Genomic DNA, 13,984 nt, shown 5'->3' on the forward strand with positions numbered 1-13,984 from the left:
GATTTACTATCTACATATATCTCTTGGTCCATTCCCTCCTTTCTACCCTTGCCTTCCTGCCGCTGAATTCTTCAGCTCATTATTACAACCTTTGGCTCAAATTTTTGCCATAATCTCCTAGGCTGCCTCTCTGCCAAAAGATTTATGCCCTTTTAATCTCTCATTTACATCACCCAAAAGTGGACTTCATTATGTGAAAATCAGATAATATCATATTACTGTTGAAAATGTGTCAATTGTTTCCCTTTATCTTTACACAGAAAAAACTTGGGTTTATAAAAATATTAGAGGAGGGCAAGGGATTTTCTTTATCAAAAGATGTACCTTTTGAAAAGCTGAAAGAAAAATGGACCTCTACAATAAAACCCAAACTTCTTAGCATGGCCAACAAAAATATTTATGATCTGGCCCCTGACCACTTCTCTAAATTAATCAGGAAGAGGGGATTACTCTGATGTCCCCAACATCCTACAGCTGGAGAACACCACATGCTAACTTGCTGTCTTAGTTCCTTTACACACATTTTCCCATTCAGCGATGAAGTATTCTTCAATTCCTAACACACATTTATCTTTCAAGAGCCATCTACTTCTTTATGGAACTTCCCTTTATCCTTCAAGAAACTATACTATTCATTGTGCGTACATCTGTCAACATTTTTTCTACTATTGTAATTATTTGCTTGTCCCATTTTTTTTTTTTAATGTATGCCTGTGTAATATAGTAACTGAAGGCATAGATTCCACAGCCAGACTACTAAATCCTGACTTTGATGCCTATATCCAAATGATCTTGGCACATCAGTTTCTTCATCTTTTGTTTTCTTTTTATTTATTTATTTATTTTTTATTCATGAGAGGCAGAGACATAGGCAGAGGGAGCAGCAGGCTCCCTATGGGGAGCTTGATGTGGGACTCGATTCCAGGACCCCGGGATCATGACCTGAGCTGAAGGCAGTTGCTCAACTACTGAGCCACCCAGGTCTCCCAGTTTCATCTTTGGTAACACTTTATGTAGGGTCAACTTAAAGATTGTATGAGAAAACCAATTTTAAGCACTTAGTCATGATACAAAATAGATAGGAATCCCCCACCCCACTGGACAAGGAAATGTGACAGAACTCTGGCTTTAAAATCCCATAGTCCTGGATTCAGTCCTGGCTTGCAGTTTTTTTTTTTTTTTTTAATTTTAATTTTTATTTATTTATGATAGTCACACATTGAGAGAGAGAGAGAGGCGGAGACACAGGCAGAGGGAGAAGCAGGCTCCATGCACCGGGAGCCCGATGGTGGGATTCGATCCCGGGTCTCCAGGATCGTGCCCTGGGCCAAAGGCAGGCGTTAAACCGCTGCACCACCCAGGGATCCCTGGCTTGCAGTTCTGATACTTACCGTGTGGCCTTGGTATTTGACCTTAACTATTTCAAATTTTATGATCCTTACCTATTAAGGAAGGGTAATATTTCAAAAGGCTGTTGCCAGGATTAAAGGAATTTGTTGAGTGCCTCATACACATAGTAAATGCTTTACCACTGGTGTCAGCTATCAGAAAAATGAAGATAGAAAAACTAACAAGTGCTTTATGGTGTTTATTTCCATTATTCATGTGAATATATGAAAGAACAGAAATTCTTTTTTTTGAGGATTTTTTTTTTTTAGTTTTTGAACTCTAGCAAAGTATAGAGGTAAGCTGGGGAGAAAATTCTAGCAGAGCTAGAATGAGAATTGAGAGAGGGAGTGACATTTCTCTCTGGTTATATCAAAAAACTGGCAGAATGATCATGACAGAGGAGTAAAGACTGCCAGCTTAGAGAGCAACCAAGTAAGGTTTTGAGTTTGTCCAGGAGATTGCTGTTTTCTGGTTGGAGCTCTTTCTAAAAACTTCTCACATCTAAAACCCCTAAGAACTGAGATCTAGAAAAATTTTTGCCCAATTTTGAGAAAAGCTAACCTATCAAGCTTCTGGCATTCAAACTGTCTCACAAACAATATTTACTGTACCAATTTCCATGTATGGTCATTTAACACATTTATTTGAGCATCTACAAGATCATGGCAAAGTAGAAATGAAGAGCAACAGTTCTTGCACTTGGGACACTTAAAATGAATGAATTATATGCTGTGTAGTTGCTTTAGATCCTAGTCCTAGTCCCTTAAAAACACTTTTTGATAAGATTTTCTGGATCACTTCCCTTTTTGGTACAGAATATAAGTTATGTAATTCTCTAAAGTTAAATTGATTTTCTAGGAAAATATGCCGTTTATATTTTAACATCTTGTCTCCCTTAGTGATAGGCATACCTCAACTCAGAAGTACTGATTGACATCTAATTAAACTAGAGCTTCTTAACATGATAATACAAGGCCCTCATTAATCTGGTTACTTCTCTAAACTCATCTCTCCTCATCTGCCTCCACTAACCACATGAATCCTTCTTATTTATACAGTGTTAAGCTCATCTCTGCTTTGCTTCTGGTATACCTTCTTGAAATGGTTTTGCTTTCTCTGTTTCTCATGTCTGTTCAACTCCCTAAGTCTCCTTTCACTCTCCTAAACTCCTAAAACGTTGTCCCTCAGCCAACCATTTCTTCTCCTGGATAAGGGTGGTTCCTCTGATTCCTGCAACAGATTCTTGTCACTACACTTACCACATTATTTCATGAGTAGTATGGTAACTGTTCCAGAAGATTAGCTACATGTTGAGTTTTGACCTGGCATTTTCATACCTAGAACAGTACCAGACACACTCAGGCATATAACGATTTAAACAATGGAAGTTTTTATTAATTCCATGGGAATTTCATTTAAGTAACCAATATAAGACCAATTAAAATTATTTTTAAAGTATAATTTAAAGAAACAGGACTATTTTTAAAAACCGTAGTTTCCTTTTGTAATGCTGCCACCTAGTGCAGATGTGTTTAGGGATATCCCTTTGTAAAGAAGCTTGGATTTTAGCTTGGTTTCGTTTGATTTTTTACAAACCACTTTCTATTTACCTGTTTTTATTTTGGAATAAACTGTATGGCAGATCTTGCCTTAAAGTGTGACAACACAAACAGTATTCCTTTTATACATTTTTTAGAAAGGTATCTTCCCTCTGTGTTTTTTGTAGTTGTGTTTTTGGACACAGTACGTGAAGTAACTTTTGCTTACACCTCAGGAAGTCTTTTGAAGTCTAAAAATGAGAAATTGAAAAGTTGAACTCATGTTTTGCTCTTAGAAGAGAATATTTCTGTTTAGTGTGTTACTAAGAAGATAGCATTCTCTTTCACATGAAATGGGTCCCATTTCAGAGTGTGATTATAGAAAGTAGTAAGATCTAATAATATCTGTCCTAAAAGAGTTGCCTGGAAATCAGAAGGGGTAACTGAATTATTTTCTAGTCCATTTTCAGTTTGATATCATTTTTTCATCTGAAATGAATTCCTATATTTTTATGTAATTAAAAAAACTTAAATACAAGAGCATCTTCTAAAACCTACATAATATGTATTTCTTAAGTTCCCATTTAATGTAGATAGTCTTTGGTTGGTGATATTAAAATTCTGTAATAGATATTGATTCCCCTAAAGTGAAGCCTTGCCTAGGGCACTGTTAAATAAAGAATCTGGTTTTATGGTAAATTAATACTATGGATATAATCTTATATTTCAAATTAAATGTCAGTGACTACCTTTATAACTTTTATCATTTAATTTAGCAGTACTTCCTATCTAGTTATGAATCCCTTGTCTTGTTACTGAAAGTAAGTACAATAAATGTGATTAAAAATAGGGAGCACCTGGGTGACACAGTCACTTTGAGTATCTAACTCTTGGCTTTAGCTCAGGTCATGACCTCGGAGTTGTGGGATCCAGCCCCACGTTGGGCTCTGCGCTTAGCATGGAGTCTGCTTGAGACTGTCTCTCCCTCTCCCTCTCCCTCTCCCTTTGCCCCTCCCTCCTGGCACCCTCTCTCTCAAGTAAATAAATAAATCTTTTTAAAAAGTAGGTAACAAGTTTGGGTGAAGGGGATAAAAGGGTCAAGTAGCAGGATGACTCCAGAAGACTTACAGAAATGCATGGTGCTGTATTTAGTTAACTGTAGAGTTACCAAAGGTGAGATTTAACTTATTCTAAGCAAAGAAGGATGCTCTTTATTTTTGAAAATCCACTTGTCTGTAGGATTAATCCATATCAGTTACTTTGGAGAAGCAAAGTCTTTATCATTTAGTTTATTTTTTTCTCTTCTATTTTTTACTTAACAGAATTACTGAATTGATGGGATATGAGCCAGAAGAACTTTTGGGCCGCTCAATATATGAATATTATCATGCTTTGGACTCTGACCATCTGACCAAAACTCATCATGATAGTAAGTACAGTGGAAGAACTACAGATATTCTAATTATTTAACTCTTACAATCTCTTTACTGTTTAGACAGATATCTAACTTTTTGGTTAAAATTAACCAATCTTCCTAGACTAAATTTTTTTTTTTTTTTTTTTTTTTTTAAAGTTTGGGGCTTGAACTCACAAACCTGAGATCAAGACCTGAGCTGAGATCAGGAGTCAAATGCTTGACCAACTGAGCCACCCAGGCGCCTATCCTAGGCTAAATGTCTTAATAGTATTCTTCATTAGGAATCTTGACCATTAAATCTTGTTTTGTGTTTGTTGTAACCAAAACTAATTAAAGTAGAATCATTTAATAATATGTAAAACTAACTTGGTAGTTGGTCTTTGTATTTAAAAAAGACTAAAAAAAGGTCATAGAATATTATAGCATCATTTTTAGGATTTGTAATAAAGTATTCAAACCAGTTGTTGGCACATGGAAGGCACTCAAAGTAACTGTTCAGTGACTCGGTGAATGTGAAGGTGATCAATGCAAGTGGTAACAGGTACCTGTGACATAAGATAAAATTCTCCATTTTACTTGTTAATGTTATTTAAAGATCCATATAGTAAGACTTTGAAATCTCACTTGCCCATTTAATCTGTACCTAACATGACTTCCCAATGTGATTGGGTATATTTGAGTGTCAACTGAGTTATAGTACGATTAGCCTTGAATGTAGAATGAGCCCAAATCAGCAGTCAGGGCCCCTAGTACTCATGGTAATGTCCTCATTACTATTTATCTAGTATTTTCTTCCAAATCAGTAATAGATTAAAATTGCCTAAATTGCCAAAAGATTTTTAGTATGAAAAAAAAAGATTTTTAGTATGATACCAGTTGAGATTCAAATATGCTTGCACCACTATTTGAAACATTGTTAATTCTCTGGAAACCTCGGTAGAAATTTAAGAAAATATAGCAGTGCCACTTGCTCAGATGTTCTCTATAGAATCAAGATTACTCATTCTCGGGATCCCTGGGTGGCGCAGCGGTTTGGCGCCTGCCTTTGGCCCAGGGCACGATCCTGGAGACCCGGGATCGAATCCCACATCAGGCTCCCGGTGCATGGAGCCTGCTTCTCCCTCTGCCTATGTCTCTGCCTCTCTCTCTTTCTCTCTCTGTGACTATTATAAATAAATAAAAATTAAAAAAAAAAAGATTATTCATTCTTTAGTCTTTCTGATACTTTCAACATACAAGTTGTTAAAGGAATTTTAGTCAGTGCTGTCCCTCATTTCTAGCTTTCATTTTATTTAAAATGAAGATTGGCAGGAAAGGAGTTTATTTTGGAGGTTAGAAGAATGAAATGCATATATTTTTGGCTATACTGGGGCTTTTTCTCTATCACTTTAAACAGTTACAACTGGTTCCCTTAAAATAAACATATCTCTTCTTTTCTAAAATAATGGCCAGCATTCAGCATGCATTCATTTGATTGAAAATTCAAAGTTATTTTCTCTGCGTGACTCTTTCTCCTTTCCACTCCTAGTGTTTACTAAAGGACAAGTCACCACAGGACAGTACAGGATGCTTGCCAAAAGAGGTGGTTATGTCTGGGTTGAAACTCAAGCAACTGTCATATATAACACTAAGAACTCTCAACCACAGTGCATTGTATGTGTAAATTATGTTGTGAGGTAAGCTTGGAATGTAAATATTTTGGGGGAGCAAGTAGTAACTTTTTTGGATAATCATTTTATATAGGAGAAGAAGATTATAAATGTTAACTGTATTTTGTTTTCATATTTCTGCCTAATTATGGTTTTTAGTACTCTGACTTGAGTGTCTGGGCCAGCTATTCTACAGTAGCCATCTATTCGCATCCTTTTCACTCCCATTTTTAAAAAGACCTTGAAAAAACTCCAGATCTCCTATTGGATTAGTTTTAATCGTGTATCTATCAGCATATACTATCTCAGGTAGCTATCTTATTTTTGTAGGAAGAATACTGGCCTTGGAATAGTTAGGTTTATGTCATAGCTCTTTCACTCATTAGCTCCAGGACCTTGGGAAATTCTCATTTCTTTGCATTTCACCCATATAGAAGAGATGATAATAGTTAGCTCAGAAGGTTGTAATGAGCATTAGATGAAATCCTATATGAAATGACTGTAAAATGCTGTATAATGTCCATGGCTCTTGTATATTCATGAACTTTTCTTTTAGTTTACTGGCTTGTGAATATTATGGATCTCATAAACTAATCTTTCATTTGATCTACTTTAGCAGGTGACTACGCCCTTCTAGTCCATCTTCTAAATTACCACCATGCTGAGTTTTCTTGCATGGATATCTGATCATCTCATTTTCCTTAGAATTATTTTAAATATCTTTTCATCACTCCCAAGATAAACCATGGCTTACTTGCATAGCATCATTTCTTGTCATTTTCTATACTCACATGCTTTCACAGATTCCATCCTCTTTCTAAAATCTGTGGCCACCTCTCTTTGGAAGACTTTGGTAATTTGTTTTTATTTTTTGCCACTTCTGACACTGTCCTTAAATGTTGCTGTTGTAGTTTTGCCATACTTTAATGTTTTAATATTAGTGCCAAAGAGTTCTTTCATGACTTTCCTATTATATAAGAATCATCCACTTGGAATGTCCTGCTTTTCCCCATTACCCATATGCCAAAAACTAGTTGAGCCAGAGTTTCAGCTTTTGGCTTCTCTGTGAAGCAGATTTTCTGTATTTCAGCAGTTCCCGTTTTGTTTTTTAATTGTTTGCACATCTACTTTCACACTGGGTTATAAACTTCTGAGGGCAAAGGTTATGTGTTTTAAGCTTTGTATCCTTGGTTCATTTCACTTAGTAAACACTTAAATATTTATTGATTAAAGGGACAATAAAACTTATATTTAAGCCAAACACAAAGATGGGTCTGTTTTTCATCATTCCTCTTCAACGCTATCCTGCAGGTATCATTTTCTTGGCACCAAGGAAAATATGGCACCCTTCTTAGAAAGACCTTGGTCGTTTATCTATCTTTTTATTTTAGGACCATCTTTAGGTCATACCTCATGCATCAGTCTCAAAGAATTCTTCTGTGTTGGTTTTATTACATGTGAATCAGCATAAAAATTGTGAGGATCTGTTTGTATCCTTCATGTACTTGACTATTACATTTCTTTGTCACCATCACTCTTCCCAAAGGGATATCTGAAGTTCTTGAATTTTTAGAGGTCTTTATTTCATATTGCTATTTTATACCCTGAATGTAACCAGGTATGCATGAGAGATTAGTATAAAGCATCTTAAAATGTTCCTTTTCATAAAGCAGAATTTTAAGAGACAGGTTATTTCAGTCACCCCCACCCTATTGTGTCAATGCTCATTTAAGAACTACTAATCTCTCTTTTTTGACAGTGGTATTATTCAGCACGACTTGATTTTCTCCCTTCAACAAACAGAATGTGTCCTCAAACCAGTTGAATCTTCAGATATGAAAATGACTCAGCTATTCACCAAAGTTGAATCAGAAGATACAAGTAGTCTCTTTGATAAGCTTAAAAAGGAACCTGATGCTTTAACTTTGCTGGCCCCAGCTGCTGGAGACACAATCATATCTTTAGATTTCGGCAGCAATGGTGGGTCTTTAGTTATTGTTTCGATTGCCTAAAAACTCTATCTGTTGCTGCAAGCCCATTTTAACTAAACTTGGACATGTTATTGTTGGTAATCATGTGAATATTGCAGTCTTACATATTTTGTTTTTCAATGTCTTTTTCAAAGTATTTGCTTAAATATGTTTGCCCCTGCAATTTCTAAGCATTCCTGCTTCTGTGTCATTGTTGTAAGTTGTGCTTCAAAGGGTTCTTAGGTCTTTCTTTTTCCTACTTGAATGTTTCTCAGCTACTCTTATTTCTATATCCTGTTGCCATATTTTCTCCACAGTGTAAAAATTATATTGCAGTAGGTGTAGTTCATTAAAGGATAATCAGTCATAACATAATATCAGACACTGAAAATGAAAATTGTAATTTCAAAGTTGGTTAAATTTTAATGAGTAGAAGGTATGAAAAGGTTGGAATTGCAGGGGATTTTTATGCCATAAATATAATAGGACCTGTCAACAGTAGATTGGAAAGACAATTCAGACTTAATGATTATACCATAATATCTGAAAACTTTCTGATTAAGGAAAATTTGGTAACACTCTTGTTTGAGTGAATTAGACCTTTTGTAAAAGGGGGCATATAATTCCCTATATGTTAAAATCTAGCCATTCTTTAAATTGATTAATAATTTTTCCCCTATAGACACAGAAACTGATGACCAACAACTTGAGGAAGTTCCGTTGTATAATGATGTAATGCTCCCCTCATCCAACGAAAAATTACAGAATATAAATTTGGCAATGTCTCCATTACCTGCTTCTGAAACTCCAAAGCCACTTCGAAGTAGTGCTGACCCGGCACTCAATCAAGAAGTTGCGTTAAAATTAGAGCCAAATCCAGAGTCACTGGAACTTTCTTTTACTATGCCCCAGATTCAAGATCAGCCAGCTAGTCCTTCTGATGGAAGCACTAGACAAAGTTCACCTGAGGTAGGTGTCATGATCTAAGAAGAGGATAACTTTCATATTTTAATTTTAGGAATGTATTTATAAAATGAATACAAAAAAAGTCTTGAATTTAGACATCCACAGAGAACAATGTGTGTGCCTGTAATTGCTACCCTCAAAGGTATATTACCCTATGAGTTGGAGAACTGTCAAGTAGCAAAAGGCTTATTTTAACTAAGCTTTTTAAAAGCGAAGGGACCCTAAGCTATTTGCCTAATTTAGCCCAATTTTCATCACTGTTTTGAAATCCTAGATAAGTATAATATGAAAATACCAAGTCTTAAACAGAGTAAATACCTAATAACTATTTTTTACTCAAGTTCTGTCTTGATAATAGTTTTTCTATAAACACAATGAAAATAGTTTTTAAGGGTTAGGCTGAGGCCAAGACTAAAGATGTCACATAGGGCTTTATTTCTAAATCTAGAACGATTCCATTTCAGAGCTTACTATGTCAAAAAATATGCTCAGGAGTAGTAAGGCAACTCAGACTTGAATATTATGACCATGAGGCACAAGTAAGTCTTAATAAGTGGTGAATAATTTTACATGTAATATTTATCAGTTCAAACTGGTGAGCTAAGAGTAGGAGATTTGACATCTATCTCACAGCCTTCCGGAAAATACAGTCTGTGCTGTAGTTGCTCAGCTTACCCAGCATAAAAATCTATTGATTTATTTTGTTTTTTTATCTAACAAAAGTAAATCTAACAAATGTTAAAATGAAGAAAGCAAAAGCTTATTCTTAGACTATGTAGTTACAAGTGACTGGTTAGAATCCTTGCTTGGAACCCCTAAAATAGTACTATATTCATTAAGGTGAATGTAAGTAAAAGAACTTACGTCCTCACCCCTACCCCACCCCCGAAACATGTGAGATTTTTAGGTACATCATCATGGAAGTTTGGCCTCTCAGGATAAAGGTAGATTCCAGTGAGTATATCATATCTAGTTATTGGCCAATTAGGTACCATGTGGGAGTTGAATTAGTAGATGAGTTTTATTCTTCAGAAGAAGCAGATGAATGTATCTTTTAGTCCTAATTTCATAAATGATGTTACATAGAAATGTATAGTTATAAATGCAAGCTCTGAAGTTTAACTTGTCACTAGTTAGATAAAATGTGATAGAAGAAATGGACTTTGTTGTGTATTCTCTGAGGTCTGGCTTGAGAATTCTAACAACTAACAAAATATATGTAGGTTTCCTCAGGGAAAAGTAAACACATTGAATTCCTTTTACAGCCCAACAGTCCCAGTGAATATTGTTTTGATGTGGATAGTGATATGGTCAATGAATTTAAGCTTGAATTGGTAGAGAAACTTTTTGCTGAAGACACAGAAGCAAAGAATCCATTTTCCACCCAGGTATATGAACTTGTTTATTATATTTTCTATTAAACTTTATTAATTTTTAGCTTGAAGTGATTTTGGGGTTAACTTTTCTTTTATACGATGTGGCCATTGTAAAACTCATGTACTTGTTGCTTTAAAGGACACTGATTTAGACTTGGAGATGTTAGCTCCTTATATCCCAATGGATGATGACTTCCAGTTACGTTCCTTCGATCAGTTGTCACCACTGGAAAGCAATTCTACAAGTCCTCAAAGTGCGAGCACAATTACAGTATTCCAGCCGACTCCAATGCAAGAACCTCCTCTTACTACTACCAGTACCACTGCTACCACTGATGAATTAAAAACAGTGACAAAAGATGGCATAGAAGACATTAAAATATTGATTGCAGCTCCATCTCCTACCCATGTACCTAAAGTAACTACTAGTGCCACAACATCACCATACAGTGATACTGGAAGTCGGACAGCCTCACCAAACAGAGCAGGAAAAGGAGTAATAGAACAGACGGAAAAATCTCATCCAAGAAGCCCTAACGTGTTATCTGTCACTTTGAGTCAAAGGTATTTATATATAACACTAACGTTACAGCTCTTTTATTAAAATGTATGTAGGGTTAATTATGTCTAAACATAACTAACTTTCTGGTAAATATGCTTTAAGAATATTAAATTGACATACAAATTCTGATAAAACAAGCACTCAAAAAAATGTTTCTAAATTAACTTGTGTATTTATTTTCTTGAAAATAACCACATCACCTATCTAAATGTAGGAGGTAGGAGGGTCTTCCAGTACCTTTAAAAAAATAATGCGGCCAATAAGTTCTTAAATGTACAAAAATTGGCCCAATTACTTGTAGCTAAGTAAATCAGACTAGTTAACCATCTTCACTGTTTCTGTCTCTTTGAGTTATTTTAAAGCTTACTTGAATAAAAGACCTTCCAACTTAAGGGTATTTCCAATTCCCCATTTCAAATTGAGCCTGATAGTCTTCAATCCTCAGTATTTAATACAGGTATTTATTTACAAGCCTTCTTTTAAAATTTATGTATAATTGCTTTTATTTTTCATTACATATTTATAGAACATTAGCTATATTATAGGTTAAATAAATGTTTAAAAGCTACAACAAGAATCTAAGCATGATTTATGATGTTGCTTTTATGGAGTTAGTTTGAGCAAATACCTTTATACCACCCAAATTTTAAGTTACAATTTCTATATATAATTTTTTAAGTTGTATTTTTTTATAAGTTTATTTTTTATTGATGTTCAATTTGCCAACATATAGAATAACACCCAGTGCTCATCCCATCAAGTGCCCCCCTCAGTGCCCTTCACTCAATCACCCCCACCCCCTGCCCACCTCCCCTTCAACCACCCCCAGTTCGTTTCCCAGAGTTAGGAGTCTCTCATGTTCTGTCTCCCTCCCTGATATTTCCCACTCATTTTTTCTCCTTTCCCCTTTATTCCCTTTCACTATTTTTTATATTCCCCAAATGAATGAGACCATATAATGTTTGTCCTTCTCCAATTGACTTATTTCACTCAGCTCTATATGTAATTTTTATAGTGAGATTTGACATTTTAAATTTGAGGCTGTAATCAGAGGAAACAAGTTTTAGCTAGTTGGTGGGGCAGTTTAAGGAGGAAAGCACTGCCATAACAAGAATTTATGGCCTTTTTCTTCTGCCCTTCATCACTATTTTGACCTAGAATGCTAGGAGGAACCGTTTTCCAGAACTAAGAAAAGATCTTGGGGCTTTAGATTAACAAAGAAGTGTTTGCATTTACTTTACAAATTAGTATGTCACCAACTGACTGTAGACTCAGCTCTTTTAAGGCAGTGACAATGTCTTAGATGGTACTAATATTTAGTACAGTATGTAATTTGTATTACTTGCTCAGTAAATGGTTATTAGATGGATAGATGAATGACTATAGTTATAGAATTGGTAATGACTTTGAATTTACAGTTTACTGTTAGTACAGAGGACTATGAGATGTTCAGTTCTCTGAACAGCTAACTACCTGTCAAAGCCAGTCTACCATATAGTTCACTTTAGCAGTTTTTTTCCACATTAGTTCCAAAATAGTATATGCTACCAATTTTAAGAGATGAACTTACCTTGAAGAGCTCTATGAAGGCCTTTTTTTTTTTTTTTTTTTTTTACTAATACTAAAGTGATATTTACATGACAGTTACGTTTCATAAAGATAATATATTTATATAGGAATTTTTAAACTTGCCTATCTATATAGTGAAGGTTTTATAGAATTTTTTAAAATACAAAACAAAACTGCATGTAGGAGAGCAATTTGAATAATGTATCATATGGGTAAGTGATATCCATATGGCATTCCAACTGCATGGAACAGAGCAAAGAGACATTGTGATTGTGTATGAGCTGGGGGGAGGAATTCTTGAAGAGACAAAATAGATGATAATTCATTTGCCTGATGCATAAAACAGTTCTTCACTATTTAATATTAATTTAAATGCAGATAGTTCAGATTTGATAACCAGATCAATACTGAGGACAAAGTGGTTTAGTGGGAAAGATTACTGGGAAAGGAGTGGGTATTAGGAGATTTAGAATGTACTTCCATATCTGCAGCTAAGTAATTTGCTTAAAGCCCCATTGAAAACAAGCTTCAGGTTTCTCATTTATAAAATGAGTGTTATATACCTCCTTATCTTGGAGACTGGTGTGAGGCTAAAGTGAACTAATGAACATGCAGTGTTTTATAAATGAAAAAACACTATACAAATGTGAAATTACCTTGTATTACTATAGTCCCAAGAATATCTGTATATTATACTGAGTGGAATGAAGAGCCAATATTTCACTTTAACCTATAAAAATGTCAATTTAGTTGTGTTCAGATCTGTTTTATGAACAGGTAAATGCATATTTTAAGAAATTTTGTTTTAAAAATTGAGCTTTGACTTTTAAGATGACAAACAAGTAATCAGGAAAGTTCTTTTACATATAACATATTCCTTAATGTTGGCAAACAAGCATTATATATTTTCAAAAAAAGTTAGATATTTTAAAAATAGTAATAAAGCAATCATATTTTTTTCAGAACTACCATTCCTGAGGAAGAATTAAATCCAAAGATACTAGCTTTGCAGAATGCGCAGAGAAAGCGAAAAATAGAACATGACGGTTCACTTTTTCAAGCAGTAGGAATTGTAAGTGTGAGAGTACATATTTGTTTTTCTGTTCTAGCTAATGTACTATATATAATGTAAATTAATATATAGCTAATTCTTCATTTTTCTCAGATTAAAAAAATTATATTTTCAGAAGTTAAACATTATTTCTTTCACTTTGTATGTACTATTTCATAAAAATACATATAATGAGGGGCTCAGTCAGTTACGTGTCTGCCTTCAGCTCAGGTCATAATCCCAGAGTCCTGGGATTGAGCCCCTCCCTTTCCTGTTGCTCCCCTTGCTTGTGCTCTCTGTCATATAAATAAATGAAATATTTTTTAAAATACATTTAATGAATACATTCTTGTTGTAGACAGTAGTTAATGTTAAATCAGGGATGGTGTGATTCATACTGATATTTTCAGGTAATACTAACTGGAAGACATTCACAGAAACAATTGCCATAATGAGTGGCAAATGACTTTATCATAGTATATTAAGAGAAAGAAAGA

The 13,984-nt window shown here is 34.7% G+C and overlaps 1 protein-coding gene and 1 long non-coding RNA gene across 2 annotated transcripts in view; one reads left to right on the forward strand and one right to left on the reverse strand.

Annotated features, from left to right (window-relative positions):
• Positions 1-13,984, forward strand: part of HIF1A (hypoxia inducible factor 1 subunit alpha) — a 42,750-nt gene that overhangs the window by 26,703 nt on the left and 2,063 nt on the right. The window contains exons 7-13 of the mRNA XM_025442435.3: positions 4,250-4,356; positions 5,873-6,020; positions 7,753-7,973; positions 8,646-8,932; positions 10,195-10,317; positions 10,445-10,869; positions 13,400-13,508. Of these exons, the coding sequence (XP_025298220.1) occupies positions 4,250-4,356; positions 5,873-6,020; positions 7,753-7,973; positions 8,646-8,932; positions 10,195-10,317; positions 10,445-10,869; positions 13,400-13,508 (1,420 nt within the window). The remainder of the gene's footprint in view (positions 1-4,249; positions 4,357-5,872; positions 6,021-7,752; positions 7,974-8,645; positions 8,933-10,194; positions 10,318-10,444; positions 10,870-13,399; positions 13,509-13,984) is intronic.
• LOC118355462 (uncharacterized) overlaps positions 1-13,984 on the reverse strand; it is a 32,967-nt gene that overhangs the window by 13,946 nt on the left and 5,037 nt on the right. The gene's annotated exons all lie outside the window — the stretch shown is intronic.

The sequence above is a fragment of the Canis lupus genome, chromosome 8, assembly GCF_003254725.2.
Source record: "Canis lupus dingo isolate Sandy chromosome 8, ASM325472v2, whole genome shotgun sequence".
Taxonomy (NCBI): domain Eukaryota; kingdom Metazoa; phylum Chordata; class Mammalia; order Carnivora; family Canidae; genus Canis; species Canis lupus.